We start from the raw sequence: 15,521 nt of genomic DNA, 5'->3' as shown, positions 1-15,521 counted from the left end.
ACCGTAGGTATGAATGGTTGTTCGTCTCTGTATGTTGGCCCTGCAATGGACTGGCAACCTGTCCAGGGTGAACCCTGCCTCTGGCCTGTAGATGCTGGGATAGGCTCCAGCCCCCTCGACCATCAATGTAGGTCTTTTGTTAATTGCATGCCACATGAAATTATTATTGGTCACTTTTCTTGCAACAGTCTCACAGTGGCAAGACAAGAACACTTCTACTTTTGACGTTGACAGTTTGTTCAACACTAAACTTCATCCAGTACCATGTTGTCAAACACTGGAACCTCCACAGCACCTGAACAGGGACTTGAACCCTGGACCCTCACATTAAAAGTCTGATGCTCTACCCTCTGAGCTCCTCAGGCTCTTTCTACAGCATTGAGACAGGAACAGAAACACCTGTGAAGGTCAAACTGATGCTTTCTTGACTTGTTCAGTCCTCCATGTTAAAGTCCACCAGGCTTTTGATTGGCTCTGATTCTCTATGGCAAAATCCAACAAGAGGCTCCAAAAATGTCCTGAATGTCACAAGGTAAGGCGATTTTATTTGTAGAGCCCATTTTCACCAACAGTTTGTCTCAAAGGGCTTCATGGCATCATAACAACATCCTCTGCCCTTAGACCCTCACATTGAATGAGGAAAAACTCCATAGAAAACCCTTTTAACAGGGAAAAATCTGAGAAACCTCAGGGTGAGCAACAGAGGAGGGATCCCTCACCCAGGACGGACAGACGTGCAGTAGATGTTGTTACAGACAAGAAAACAGTTTACAATACAAAATGTGGGAAACACGGAAATGTTAATAACAGCTGAAGAAGGAAGCTTCTGGAAGGGGAGGCAGGGAGAGCAAGCCAGCTTGATGGGGGACTGGATGGCAGACTGGTTCATGGAAGGGGAGCGCAGGCCGGTGTAACAGTAGGGAATAAGGGGGGGGGGGGGCGATGCAGGCGGCGGTTGGGGCTCAGGTGGATCTGTGGAAACACAGAGAGACTGCGAGACACCAAGGCCAAACTACAAAGTGCAACAAGTAGTGGTAGTGACAGTTCCAAAAATGTGCAGGGAGGAGAGGAGGAGAGAGGGGGAGAGGAGAGGAGAGGAGGGAAGGGCTCCATGTAACCTGATGTGTCCCCCAGCAGTCTAAGCCTGTAGCAGCATAGCTATCAATGGTTCAGAGCTACCTGAACCAGTCCTAACTGAAGGCTCTGTCATAAAGGAAAGTCTTCAGCCTGGACTTAAACGTAGTTAAAGTGTCTGCCTCTCTGACCCATGGAGAGAGCTGGTTCCACAGTAAAGGAGCCCGGTAACTAAAGGCTCTACCTCCCAGTCTGTTTTTAGAGATACTGGGAATCACTAAAAGACCTGCATTCTGGGAGCGGAGTGCTCTGGTCGGACAGTAGGGACTAATGAGCTCTTTCAAATAGGATGGAGCTTTATCATTGAGAGCCTTATAAGTCAGCAGAAGGACTTTGAAGTCGATTCTATTTGAGTATTTGAGTGTTTTATTTGTCACCAAGGGATCGAGCCCAAGGCGAAATTGCATTACACAACTCAAAGCCTGATACAACGATCACAAGCGGTCACAATTATTACAGATTGAAAGTAATAATGGTACACTTCAGAAATTTAACAACAGCACATATACATTTGCTGTGTATGTACGCTAAACTTGAGCAGTCCGTTGACCCAATGGAGGCAAGATCCTACAGGAAGCCAGTGGAGAGAAGCTAAAGTGGGAGAGATGTGTTCTCTCTTCTTAACTCCTGTCAGAACCCTGGCTGCAGCGTTCTGGACCAGCTGGAGACTCTTTAGGGAGTATTTAGGACATCCTGACAGGAGAGAGTTGCAGTAGTCCAGCCGAGAAGTGATAAATGCATGGACCAGTTTTTCAGCATCACTCTGGGAAAGGATATTCCTAATCTTAGCGATACTGCAGGTGGAAGAAGGCGGTCCTAGTCACATGCTTTATGTGGGAGCTGAAGGAAAGGTCCTGGTCAAAAATGACCCCAAGGTTCCTTGCAGTTGTACTCGGAGTTAGGGTGATGCCATCTAGAGTAGAGATCCGATTCAAGAGTGTGTCCCTGAGGTGTTTAGGTCCAAACACGATGACCTCAGTTTTATCTGAATTTAGCATTAAGAAGTTAGAAGACATCCAGGATTTAATGTCTTTCAGGCAGTCTTGCAGATGAGTAAGCTGGCTTGTGTCGTCTGGCTCCATCGACAAGTAAAGTTGTGTGTCATCTGCATAACAGTGAACAGAGGGCAGTAGAATATCAAATCTAGAGGTTTGGTCCATTGTATCACGATGACATCAAAGAGTAAATTCTGAAATCAAAGAGTAAAAAAATTCTGGGTTCAAAGAATTCTGAAGTCAAGTTTTGGAAGTCGATCATGAACATGAACCTCCAAGTCTGAAGTTTAAACTGGTAGCTGTGGTTTGACTGGTTTGTTGTTTAAGTTACCAGGTTTGTAAATACTTTCCCATTCAGGGCCTTGAATTTCAGGGGAGTCCTTCGACAAAGTCATGTCCAAATAAGGGCATTTCTGGCTCCTTGAAGCTGCCTTTGATGCTCAGCCACAGGTAAATCCCTCCTCCTGGTAACAGGACAAAGTAAACATTGTCCCCATGGTACTGAATCAGGGAGATTTGAATGTGTGGGGTTTCTTTGTTCTTCATCTTCATGACTGAACAGAGAAGCTTTAGTTGATGGCAGTTTTCAAAGTGGAGCTGCTGCCAAAGGGGCTTTCCTCCATTGTCAGGGTCCTGCTTCTATTTGGGCGGTGAGGACTCTTTCTGAGCCGCTTCTTGAAGGGAAGTGAAACAATGTGTGAGTGAGTGACTGCTGGAGCAGAGAAACATCTGACAGAAACTCCTTCAAGAGGAAATCTGCTCTCACAGTCCTGGTGTCCTAGCAGCAGGGTTTGATTGACAGCTAGCCTGTCCTCTAATCTGAGCGGTGTCTTCTAGGTGATGTCCCTCCCTCCCTGACGGTGGTGCCCCCCTCCAGCCAGGAGCTGCAGCAGGGGAGGGTCACGCTGGTGTGTCTGGCCAACAAGGGCTTCCCTTCAGACTGGAGTCTGGCCTGGAAGGTGGACGGCAGCAGCGGCAGCGGCGGGGAGGAGAGCAGGAGCCCCGGGGTGCTGGAGAAGGACGGCCTCTACAGCTGGAGCAGCACCCTGAGGCTCCCCGCAGACCAGTGGAGGAAGGTGGGCTGGGTGAGCTGTGAGGCCACCCAGGGCTCCCAGACTCCAGTGTCAGAGGTGCTGAGGAGAGACCAGTGTTCCCAGTCCTGACCTGACTCACTGGGACTCTGAACTCTGCAACAGTTTTCCTCTGTAAACGTTGCCATCAGAATGTTTGCTGCTCCATTTTGATTGTTGCTCTCCAGCTTCAGCTCAATAAAAACCTCTTCATCACATCAGTCACATGTGGAGCTGCGTTGTTCCAACAACACTGAGCTCTCAGCTCATAGCAGTTCTACAATAAAGGTTCCAACACAACGTTCCATTGATCCATGAACAAAGCAGGCAGTGAGACCATGATGATGTCACATCTGTCCACTGTCCAGATGTCAGAGCTGAAAATGATAGGATGCCATGTTCCCTTCAACAACAGTCCAGCAGAAAGCCACCATGAAGACCTGAGGAGAAGCAAGGCAGCTCACCACAGTCAGGAACTCCCAGTCACCTCAACAAGGTTTCTGTCCACTCACGTTCAACCAGACCAGCAGATCACCTGCATCCCCACTGCCTCACCACCAGAGGGTAGTAGAACATCAACCATAGAGGCTCCCACTGAGGAATGAACACCACCACCAGCAGACCGCTCTCCCTCTCTGACAGCATTTAAAGGAGGTTTCCTGGAGTGACTGGTCTGATCAGTCACTCCAGCTTCCAGTAAACCATTCAGTTGAAAATACCAGCAAGTCCCATAAACCTCCTGAACATAGAGAGGGAAACATCCCTCAGAATAAGGACACACAATAAAAACCAAAGAAATGCTTGGGTCCAGTCCCCCCTGACTGAGGACACCTGAGCAGACCTGACTCAAGCTGACCAGGTTGTGTTTGTTCATGTTTAGTGTTGGTGAGTGTGTGTCCTTGTGTGTTTGTGAGTGTTCATATGTGTGGTGTGACTGAGCTTCATCCAGGAGTGTGGCTGAGAGGAGCAGAGAGAGCAGTGCTGTGTGACAGGAACTAAACTCCACGTTCCAGTACACAGAGCTTGATGGGCTCTGTTGGTCCTCTAGCAGTCAGACCTGGGTTCAACACTGCTGCAGTTCTACATCTGGACCACGTTTTGTTCAAGTCTAATTCATGTTTCCCCTTCACACAAAACTGGTCATGCATTTGTTTTAAATCGAAGAATTCTTGTACTTTATTCCATCAATGTGAACCCTTTGTTCATGGAAACTGTTTCATCTAGCAAATCTATAACCTGCACTTCTTCTGAAGATCTTGTGTCGCTCCATGTTGGAGTTCCAAAGTTGGAGGTAAGAGTGAGGGTGTGAGAGGAGGGCTGGACGGGTGAGGAGGGAGAGGTTGAAGTGGATAAAAGGCCAGGCTGCAGCACAGATAGAAGAGTTGTTGTTGCCCAGTTCTGATGGAGGAGCCAGTGTGAAAGGAGGGATAGGAACCTGAAGGAGTGAAAGGAGAGGTGTGTATGACTGAAGGGGAAACGCCTCCTGGCTCCTCCAGCTGTGATTGGTGGGAATGGTCAGTGGGCGTGACTAAGGTGTGTGTGGGTATTGTAGTACAGTTGACTCATAGCTGGGCAACCGGCCCAGAAGATACACAGACACAGAAAGTTAACAATAGTCCCCCCGTGCTCACCTGGACTCCTGCACAGACGTTCATGTTTTTCCTCTTGTCTTTTATTCCAAGTGCCAATAGAAGAACAGGTTAAAGGTGCAACTTGTAAAATGAGTATCGTATCAACCGTCCTAATCGAGAAGAACCCTGAGCTTTTAAAACAAAGGTTAGAAATTTCTGAAAAGTGGGAGAAGCGAACCAAAGGGACGACCCCAGCATGGCCCAAGGGTGGCACCTCTGATGTGTAAAGACTTCAGTCAGATAACAACATGAATAATATTGATGGCAGTTCAGGTCTGAATGGGGGAGCAGGAGGAAAACTGGGAGATGATGATGAGACCCTGGACAGAGACAAGCTGCAGCTGTTCAAAGACTTCTCTCAGTGAATCCTGGAAGAACTTGATGTGACCTCATGAAGGTCTGGAAGTGTTGAAGCAGGGACAGGAACTCAACTGCTGCTGCTGGGATCCATCTGATCTGGAGCCATCATAGAGGCAGGCAGCACCATCTAGTGGAGAGATGGGACAACTGCATGTAACTGGTTTCTGCCTGTGGCCTGACTGGTTTTCAGGTTGTTCTCGTTGACTTGTAGTTATGAGGAAGCGACGCCAGATCAAATGCACATAAACACCTGGACTGAGGAGGGAGAAGGAGCAGCGTCTCTCTGATCCAGGTATGAAGGCCATGATTAATGGACATGTCTGTCCATGTCGGTCACCTGTTTGTCTTGAACCGCTAACTGAATTAAAGGAGGGGGAAGAAGGAGGGAAGAAAAGAACCATTGAACGAGTGTGCAGGTTGAGTTCAGGTGAGTTCAGCAGGTGAGAACCCCCCAGACCAACAGGATCCCTCTGACTGAGTCGGCTCCCTGCTTGAGTGTCCAGCTGAACCGTCTCCATCAGGACGTGTGAAGGTGGGATTCTAGCTGGTTCACAACGAGCGTCAGCGGGAACTTTCACAGCAAACCAGCAGCGCTTGGTTTCTCATGTTGCGTCATCAGGGAAGAATGCAGGGAGAGTGAACGGGTCCAACCGGATCTTAACATGCCAGACTTCACACTGGAGTTGAGGGACAGCCGCTGTGTCTCATCCAGACATGAAAGAGGGTCCTGACCACAGCATCATTCAGTGTTGCTGTTTGAGGTCCTGGAGGCGGAGCAGCTGCTAGAAAAGCCTGAGTTTATGATTCTGAGCTGTTGGAGGAGTGAAGCTGAGACTCAAACCTGGAATCTGATCCGAACCATCAGAGTTTCCTGATGCTTGGATCAACATTCCGAGTAGGAATGTTGGACTGAGATCTTTCCAAAGTCAGAGCTGCTGGTTCCTTCACCTGCACTCGCTGCTTCATGGAGATTCTGTTCTCCATCAGAAGGTGATGACACCAACAGTCTGATAGTCAGGTTGTCATGGTGATACGTTTGTGACTCTGGTCCCAGGTTGGGACCAGAGTCACAAACTGTTCTGTGAAACACAGAGAAACACAGCAACAATGAAGACACACAGCAGCCCGTTCATCGTCCAGATCATGGACATAGTAAAGAGTAGATCCCGCATCCGCTGCTACCACGAATGGGCGCTGTCAAGAAATGCCGCCGCCAACTTGGTCCGGTCGCCCGCCTCACTCTGCACCGCTGTTTAACCGGCGCAATGAAGTCTCAGCGCATTAAATGAATCACAGTTCGCTCAATACTACGCTATTTTTTCCTCTACAAAAGTCATTCAAAGATTCATGATGGAGGCCATAACTTTGGCGTTTTCAAACACTCACAATGAATCAAATAATATTTTAGAAGATGCCAGCAGTGGCTGTAGATGCCATAGTAACATAATTAATCAAGGATAACTAGGTTAGAGCTGGTTCCTGCTACGTCTCAGTGATTATTAAAAACTGGCCATTTTAATATATTTATTTGATTTTGTTTAGTTTTATAGATCGATCTGTATACACACACTAATAATGTCATATAGAAGCAGACTGTCTACTTTAATAATTGGAAAATTGAAGAAATACCCACAAATGTAGAGCCTACATATCCAAAAATTGCACAATTTCAAGTTAAACCTAAGAACATCCATCCATCGTCATCTTCTGCTTATTCCTACACATTAATGGTCGCGGGGGGGTGGAGCCTATCCCATCACCTATGGGCAAGAGGCGGTGTTCACCCTGGACAGGTCACCAGTCCATCACAGGGCCAACATACAGAGGCGAACAACCATTCACACCTACAGTCAATTTAGAGTATCAATCAGCCTCGTCCTCTCTTGAGGTCTTTGGACTGTGGAGGAAGCTGGAGTACCAGAGAGAACCCACACAGGAACAGGGAGAACATGGAGACTCACACAGAAAGATCCTGTGCTGGAGCCGGGACTCCAACCCGGAACCTTCTTGCTGTGAGGCCACAGTGCTGACCACTGCACCACCGTGCAGACCCCCAAGAACATATGAGATAATATTCAATTTGTTGTCATAGTACAATGAATACTATTAGTATTAATAGTATACTATAAATAGTACTATAAACTGAGCAAACACGTACTGTAATGCTTAAAGTAGTATTTTTGTGGCTGCCGGGTCATCCTGAGGAGTCTCAGATCTGCTGGAGGCAAGACAGAAAGACAGGGATGGATAGATACAAAAAATCTTTAAAAAAAGAGTTCACTTTCCTACTTTCTATTTTATTCCTTCAAGTTTCTTCTCTCCCAAACAAAGTTTTCCAATCAAATGCTAATCTGTTGCTAACACCAAAGTTGCTATAATTGTGAGTAAGTCAGCTGTCTTCAAGTGACTCTACCATCAGGTAGAATGTTGAGGAAACGTTTAATCCTACTTGTGAAAAGTTAACCCTTGAGCCCTGCTCGCTACCGTCCGCACACTGGCACAGGAATACGGCGCACAGTGCGCGGGCATCGCTGAATCACCATACGAATGACTGGAGCGTATGGGAGCTTGACCGGACCAAGATGGTGGCCGTATTTCTCGCTGCACAGCAGTCCGAGCGGTGTCTACTCTTTATTATGTTCATGGTCCAGATCGTGTCTGAGGCATACCACCCAGGCGCACCTGCTCCTTAGAGGAAGGTTCCACCCTGATGCGGCACATTTTCACCATGTTTCAATGTCGAAACTGACAAAATTTAACATGACAACGATGTCGTTCAACTCTATTAAGGTGGTATTAAACCCTGGCAACAAAGAAAATTTTTTTTTTAATTAAATGAATATCTAAACAGGCTGCACGGTGGTGCAGTGGTCAGCACTGTGGCCTCACAGCAAGAAGGTTCCGGGTTCGAGTCCTGGCTCCAGCACAGGATCTTTCTGTGTGGAGTCTCCATGTTCTCCCTGTTCCTGTCTGGTCCCTTCTGTATATAGCTGCTTTATTACATTTGTGTATCACAACTGGGGAAATAAATATTGTTACAACTTATGCAACTCTGTCGTGTTTTGCCATCAGTGGTTTAATGTCTGGATCCCACCACTGCCACCAAATGTCACACCCCGGACACAGGTATGGGTAGTGTGAGACCCAGACATTAAACCACTGATGGCAAAACACGACAGAGTTGCATAAGTTGTAACAATATTTATTTCCCCAGTTGTGATACACAAATGTAATAAAGCAGCTATATACAGAAGGGACCAGAGGTCTGTAATAAAAATAATCAAAACTAAACAACAAGCTCAAACAAAATCATAATAACTCAGATACAAATCAAAATATTTAACAATCAAACACGTACATTCTATGTTTTAGCAGTATACTTTCAAGAATAAATCAAATATGCATATTCTGTGTTTTAGCAGTCACAATACTTTCAAGAATAAATCAAATATGCATATTCTATGTTTTAGCAGTCAATACTTTCAACAAGAATAAGTCAATGCGCATATCAACCATGGTTTACTCTTAGCTTAATCAATAGAAAGAACATCATAACTTGGAAACAATAGAACTTTTGAGAAACAATATTCACCTCTGGACCTCAGCAATGAGCACCTCACCCCAGCAGAGTTAACAGCAGACTGCCTTGTAAGCCCACTCTCACCCCTTATATACTCTCATGGCCCCTCCCACCAGACAGACCAAAGACCAGTTAAGGGGAGTTGTATTGTTTTCCCAAATTGTTCTGTGTACCTTAACATACAGCAAAGAAACACCATGTCCTTCAGTGACCATATATATCTGCTACTTTGCAATAAACAAATGTCCAGTGTCCTTCATTGACCAAACCCATTCACATGTCCATGTACTGTTCGAGTTCCCCTGTCTCCGGACAGGGAATGGTTCGCCCCAATTTGGGCGTAGCCTTCGACGCCTACTTAAAGGCTCCAGCCCCACCCTGACTCTTTTACGATCCAGTTCAGAGCCCTGGTGAGGGAGAAGGTTGTAATTTGTTTGATGCATGGTTTTGTTGAGTAAATGTCCTTTAATGTTGCTGGTTGTTTCCGGGTTTGTCCATGTTATCCCACCAAACAATTGTGCACTTATTGAGGTGGGTTAGGGACAAACAGTGACAGTGGGGTCTAGACTGTCACAGGTTCTCTCTGGTACTCCAGCTTCCTCCACAGTCCAAAGACATCAAGAGGGGACAAGGCTGATTGATACTCTAAATTGACTGTAGGTGTGACTGTGAGTGAGAATGGTTGTTTGTCTCTGTATGTTGGTCCTGCGATGGACTGGCGACCTGTCCAGGGTGAACCCCGCCTCTCACCTGTAGATGCTGGGATAGGCTCCACCCCCCCACCCCGCGACCCTGACTAGTAAGGAATAAGCGGCAGACGACAATGGAATATCTCAACACAAAAATGGTCGCACTATTTTTGGGCATGTCACACGTTCATTTGTCAGACTTTGATGTTGGATCTGATAACAGCTCTTTCAGTTCAGAGCAGCTCAACCAGACAAAGTTCAACTGTCCTCCTGGAGTCCAAAGGTTCAGGTCTTCTTGCTGCTATCAGATGACTTCCGTCCTCCAGACAGAGAAGAATGAATGTCTCTCCACCATGTTTCTGAAGAGGAGAAGGATTTGAACTTGGAGGAGTCACAAGTTTGGGTCCTGAGATGTGAAGCTTGTTGATAAATGAAGGTGTTGTTGTGTTTGTGTGAAGGTTTGAACTCTGATATGAATCAGAGTGAGGACCTAGAGGAGGGAGCCCCTCCCCAGAAAACCAGGCTGGACTCTACTGGTCCTGGAGCTGGAGCTGGACCTGGACCTGGAGCTGGACCTGGACCCAGGTGTGTGTCCTTCAGAAGCAACGCCTCTATGAATCAGCCGATTTCTTTCAAAGATGGTCAACAGTCTTCTGGTCAGAGGTGAGCTCTGAGGACTGAAACTCATTTTTCTCAGGCATTTTTTTTTATCGTCATCATTAAAACGTTTGACCTTCAACATTTTCCTGTTTTCCTGGATGATTTTTCCTGATCGTCAGCATTGATCAGTGTTGTTTCCATCAGGTTCTCTCAGAGGAGACCAGACCCCCCTGAACCCAGCTGTGTGTCCATGAAGAGTGATTGGTCTATGGGTCTTCCTATAGAGTTCAAAGGTGGACTGGAGTCTGATCCCAGGTGAGAATGTAAACTGTCTGTTCTGATACGATCTCTTCCACTCAAGAGCAGGGGGCTGTGGGCAGGTCTGGGACCAGCCACAGACCCCCCATCTCTGCTGGGTCCAGGTCCCTGCTACCATGAAGGTCCCTGGTGTTCCTTTACTATTGGTTCTTTGACTTCATCTTGTCTCCACAGACTTGATCAGCAGAACTCAGATGGTCTCGGTGGTGAGTCCATCCAGCAACACCCAGCACACCTGGACTCCATCTTTATGGTCCGTGAGGGTTCAGTCACTCACTGGAGACAAGCAGGTTTTCAGTCACATGACCTGTTATTGCGTCCACTCGTTTCACTCTGACATTTCTTCTGTTCCAGCTGCTGGAGGAGAAGATTGTTGACTTTGTGAAGAAGGAGCTGAAGAGAGTCCGGACGGTTCTGAGTCCAGATGAACCAGAGGAGTGGTTGGATGATGAGGAGGAGCAGAGGAGGAGCAGAGAGGCGTTCATGAAGATCACACTGGACTTCCTCAAGAGAATGAATCAGGAGCAGCTGGCTGACCGTCTGCTCAGCAGTAAGATGATTTGAACAGCTTTAAAGCTGGAGTGCATCATGTTTTGATCCAAATGAAGGTTCCTCACATTCAAGCCCTCGTCAAACCAGTTCCAGCTTCCTTCCTGCAGCACCCAGGTATATCAGGACCAGGACGAGTCCCAGTGTTCACCCTTGACTCCATTTGTTCTTTGTTCATTCAGGAACTTCTGCAGCCTGCCAAAGTCAACTGAAGTCCAACCTGCAGAAGAAGTTTGAGTGTGTGTTTGAGGGGGTCGCTAAAGCAGGAAACCCAAGCCTTCTGAATCAGATCTACACAGAGCTCCACATCACCGAGGGAGGGGCTGCAGAGGTCAATGAGGAACACGAGGTCAGACAGATTGAGGCAGCATCCAGGAAACCAGCCGCACCAGAAACAACCATCAGACTAGAAGACCTCTTTAGAGCCTCAGCTGGAAGAGAAGCAGCAGTCAGAACCGTGCTGACAAAGGGAGTGGCTGGCATCGGGAAGACGGTCCTAACACACAAGTTGACTCTGGACTGGGCTGAAGGCAGAACCAACCGGCACATAGACTTCATGTTCCCGTTCACCTTCAGAGAGCTGAATGTGCTGAAGCAGAGGAACTTCAGCTTGGTGGAACTTGTTCATCTCTTCTTCTCTGAAATCAAAGAAGCAGGAATCAGCAGGTTGGAAGAGTTCCAGGTTGCGTTGATCTTTGATGGCCTGGACGAATGTCGACTCCCTCTGGACTTCCACAACAACCGGACCGTGACCGATGCTACAGAGTCCACCTCAGTGGACGTGCTGCTGACAAACCTCATCAGAGGGACGCTGCTTCCCTCCGCTCACCTCTTGATGACCACACGACCTGCAGCAGCCAATCAGATCCCTGCTGAGTGTGTTGACATGGTGACGGAGGTCAGAGGGTTCACTGACCCCCAGAAGGAAGAGTACTTCAGGAAGAGATTCAGAGATGAGGAGCAGGCCGAAACCATGGTCTCCCACATCAAGAGGTCCCGAAGCCTCCACATCATGTGTCACATCCCCGTCTTCTGCTGGATCACTGCAACCGTCCTGGAGGACCTGTTGACCACCAGAGAGAGAGGAGAGCTGCCCAAGACCCTGACTGAGATGTACATCCACTTCCTGGTGGTTCAGGCCAAAGTCAAGAAGGTCAAATATGATGGAGGAGCTGAGACGGATCCACACTGGACTCCAGAGAGCAGGAGGATGATGAAGGCTCTGGGAAAACTGGCTTTTGATCAGCTGCAGAGAGGCAACCTGATCTTCTATGAATGTGACCTGACAGGGTGTGGCATCGACATCAGAGCAGCCTCTGTGTACTCAGGAGTGTTCACTCAGATCTTCAGAGAGGAGAGAGGACTGTACCAGGACCGGGTGTTCTGCTTTGTCCATCTGAGTGTTCAGGAGTTTCTGGCTGCTCTTCATGTCCATCTGACCTTCATCAACTCTGGAGTCAATCTGCTGACAGAGGAACAAACATTCCGGAGGTCACGGGTCTTCAGAAAGAAACCTGAACTAAAACACCTGCACCAGAGAGCTGTGGACCAGGCCTTGAAGAGTCCCACTGGACACCTGGACTTGTTCCTCCGCTTCCTCCTGGGTCTCTCACTGCAGACCAATCAGACTCTCCTGCAAGGTTTGGTGTCACAGACAGGAAGAAGCTCAGAGACCAAACAGGAAATAGTTAAGTTCATCAAGACGAAGATGAATGAGGATCTGTCTCCAGAGAGAAGCATCAACCTGATCCACTGTCTGAATGAACTGAACGATGGTTCTCTGGTGGAGGAGATCCAGCGTCTGCTGGGATCAGGACGTCTGTCCTCAGCTAAACTGTCTCCAGCTCAGTGGTCAGCTCTGGTCTTCATCGTACTGTCCTCAGAGGATCTGGACGTGTTTGACCTGAGCAAATATTCAGCTTCAGAGGAGGCTCTTCTGAGGCTGCTGCCAGTGGTCAAAGCTTCAACTGCAGCTCGGTAGGTGGATGAAGTCCTGGATGTGTGATGAGACTTTTACCAGTTGAACTTCATATGTGAGGAACACCTCTGATTCTCATCCTCCTTCCTCTCATGGTCTGAGTCTCTGTGGGAAGTTGGAGCAGGATAGAACAGGAAAGAACAGAGACCAGAATGTGGTGGAACAGGGAGGACATTTGGCCGATGTCCCGTCCAAAGAGTTTGGTCAGAATGATGAGAGCAGAACATCCTGAGCTGGACTACTAGATATTTCTTCTAGTTTAACAAGCTCTCCTCCACATGAAGGGAAGGCATTCATGAGGGCTGAAGTTCAATCATGATGTCCATGTTCTGTTTCTCCAACAACTGATCAGAAGAGTCTTTTTGTTCTGATCTCATCAGATGTTCTTCTGGTTTTACTTTGTTCTTCTCCTCCTTTTCCTCTGGTGGATGCTTGATAAATTCCCTCCAGAGCCCATTTTTCTTCTTAAAGTCTTTCTCCAAACCCTTTGTTCACCTTGGTTCCCTCCTCTTTAGGAACTTGTCTCAACTCCCTCAACAGACAACGTCGGTCAAAAAGAGTCCAAAATGGCTGTCAAACCTCATCCTAGGATTCCCTGCTGTCCTCTCCAGAAACTTCCTGTCAATCAGGACTCTCAGGTTCTGCTCTGAGCCTTCATTGCCTCTGGTGATTTGTTCCCTCCAAACTGTTCCTCTGCCTGTTTGTTCTGAGTTTGAAGTTCTTCTTCATCTCTGCCACTGTAAACAGGCAAATGGTGCCTCCCACCAGCCACTGACTTTCCTCTGTCCATCAATCACATTGATAGAAAGATTGTCAATCAGTGCTGCTCTGTTCTCTCAGGTTCTCTTAGGTTCTACAACGACTGGATAGAAACTCCACTAAACATGAAGGAACAAATTCTGCAGTTTTGAATGATCAACAGATTTCACCAAATCCAACAAACCAAACTCTCCCTTTATCCTGATGCTCTTCACGTCATCCTGGAAGTGGATGAAACTGATCGATGCGTGACCCGGCGCTCTAGAAACACAACTAACTAATATGGTTCTGCATCTGTCAGCCTCAATTTCAGAGGTCACACATCCATCAGCTTCTCAGTAACCATGGTGATCTGATCAAGAACCTGGCATTGGAGAGCAACAGCCCCCTCTCTCTCTGACCCTGGTTGGACTAAACCTTTCAGAGCCTCTCCTCCATGCTGCAGCTCATTATTATCATTCAGCCAAGGCTCCAAAGTTGCTGCTCACTAAATCTCTGCTGAAACTGATGACGCTCTCTTTGGTTGAGGAGAAGTTGCTGCAGAGCCTCCTGCTGGTGAAGTGAAGGACTGAAAACTGCTCCATTTGACTCCAGAACTGAACTCCTCTTCAGAATAACAGTCACAGTTCAAGCTGATGTTCTGGTGGAAGTGGATCTCTGATCAGTGACATTTTCTAACTCCTAAATTGTTGGATCTTGACAGCAGAAGACTTCCAAAGTGTGGATTCACTCATTTTCTTCCAGTTTTCCCAGATTTATCTCTCCCAAACTGAGGTTGCTGATATTTCACAGCACAACTCCATTGACAGTGGGACATCTCCTCACTCCTCGTCCTCTCCTCCTCAACATTCAACATTGTCATGAATGTTGATCAAGATCTTCCAGGTCTCTGACCACTGTCACTTTTACCTGCTCAGGTGAGCGTTCAGTCTGATCAGGACTCTCCAGCTCCTCTCCACCAGTCCTGAATTCTCTTCCTCTTTGTCAGGATTCTGTCTCAGTCTCAGTTTGTCTTTGTGAGAGGCTCTTCTGCATGGACACCTGGACTCTTTGCTCCTCAGCTTCATGTTTTCTGCTCACAAATGGAGCGATGATGCTGAGCCTGTTGTTGTGTCTCTGGTTTGGTGGACGAGCAGCGATCTGGTCCCTGTTCATAGGAACCTCTCTGTTGTTGAAGAACTCCCTGACTCCCTGCTCAAGTGACTGCAGTTCACCTCTGGGTGCGTCCTCACCCTGCTGGTCAGCAGCTGTGAGGCAGCGGAGGTGTGGTGGCTGGTCTCAGGTCCAGACATCACCAAGTCCTCGTCCTTGTTTGTTGCTCCAAATCTTCCCCTCTCTTTTCAGTCTCTTCTCTTCTCTGGTCTTCTTCTTTGATGGCAGCCTTCAGGTGCTGCTCTTCATCAGTCTAATCTAGTTGGTCCCTCTGTTGCTGGCAACCTGACGTCGATCCTCTGACTTGAAGTTCAGAGACTTTTGAACTTCCTCCTCGTCTTCTGCTGGTTTATTAGCAGTGTTTTCTTTGGTTCATTCTCAATGGACTTGGAGAGAAAAAAGAAAACAACTTTCCTGAGAGACTCCAGCTCATCCAATATGGCCGCTGTGACATCACATTGTAGCACACGTCATCAAAAGAGACCAAAAATAGTAGAAATCAATCAGACAAGTTTTTTTTTTTTAACCTGTCCTGTTCAGCAGCAGTATCCATGTTCCTGGTGCTTTGTTGGACTGAAGCAGTTCTACTCTGCTAAGGAGGAACCTGATAAACTCCTCCTATCACCATCTGTGTTGAACTTTATTAGGAATGGTGTTGGTTCATTGATGAAGCTACCGGACTGAGGCTCAGGAGAGGACAGGAAGA

At 47.4% G+C, this 15,521-nt stretch overlaps 1 protein-coding gene and 1 long non-coding RNA gene across 5 annotated transcripts in view; one reads left to right on the top strand and one right to left on the bottom strand.

The window, feature by feature from the left end:
• Window positions 1-4,073: 4,073 nt before the first annotated feature.
• LOC147271544 (uncharacterized) lies at window positions 4,074-8,826 on the bottom strand. 3 transcript variants are annotated; one of them, XR_015115450.1, is made up of 3 exons: window positions 8,783-8,826; window positions 5,441-5,969; window positions 4,074-5,317 (listed from the first exon to the last, which is right to left on the bottom strand). It is a non-coding gene; the product is annotated as an uncharacterized LOC147271544 (long non-coding RNA). The 3 variants fall into 3 exon arrangements; XR_015115438.1 differs by having other exon boundaries at window positions 5,441-6,269; window positions 8,783-8,825; XR_015115445.1 differs by having other exon boundaries at window positions 5,441-5,972; window positions 8,783-8,812.
• LOC147271543 (NACHT, LRR and PYD domains-containing protein 12-like) overlaps window positions 5,449-15,521 on the top strand; it is a 21,117-nt gene continuing 11,044 nt past the window's right edge. For both annotated transcript variants that reach the window (XM_086202754.1, XM_086202762.1), the window contains exons 1-6: window positions 5,449-5,482; window positions 9,918-10,122; window positions 10,264-10,374; window positions 10,552-10,630; window positions 10,732-10,927; window positions 11,109-12,903. In XM_086202754.1, the coding sequence (XP_086058880.1) occupies window positions 9,932-10,122; window positions 10,264-10,374; window positions 10,552-10,630; window positions 10,732-10,927; window positions 11,109-12,903 (2,372 nt within the window). In that variant the 5' untranslated portion in view covers window positions 5,449-5,482; window positions 9,918-9,931. The remainder of the gene's footprint in view (window positions 5,483-9,917; window positions 10,123-10,263; window positions 10,375-10,551; window positions 10,631-10,731; window positions 10,928-11,108; window positions 12,904-15,521) is intronic.

The sequence above is a fragment of the Aulostomus chinensis genome, chromosome 1 (assembly GCF_037954235.1).
Source record: "Aulostomus chinensis isolate RoL2024-O1b breed Wild chromosome 1, RoL_Achi_v1.0, whole genome shotgun sequence".
Lineage (NCBI taxonomy): Eukaryota > Metazoa > Chordata > Actinopteri > Syngnathiformes > Aulostomidae > Aulostomus > Aulostomus chinensis.
Note: the sequence above shows the minus strand (reverse complement) of the source record. Positions and strands in the feature narration are given on the sequence as shown.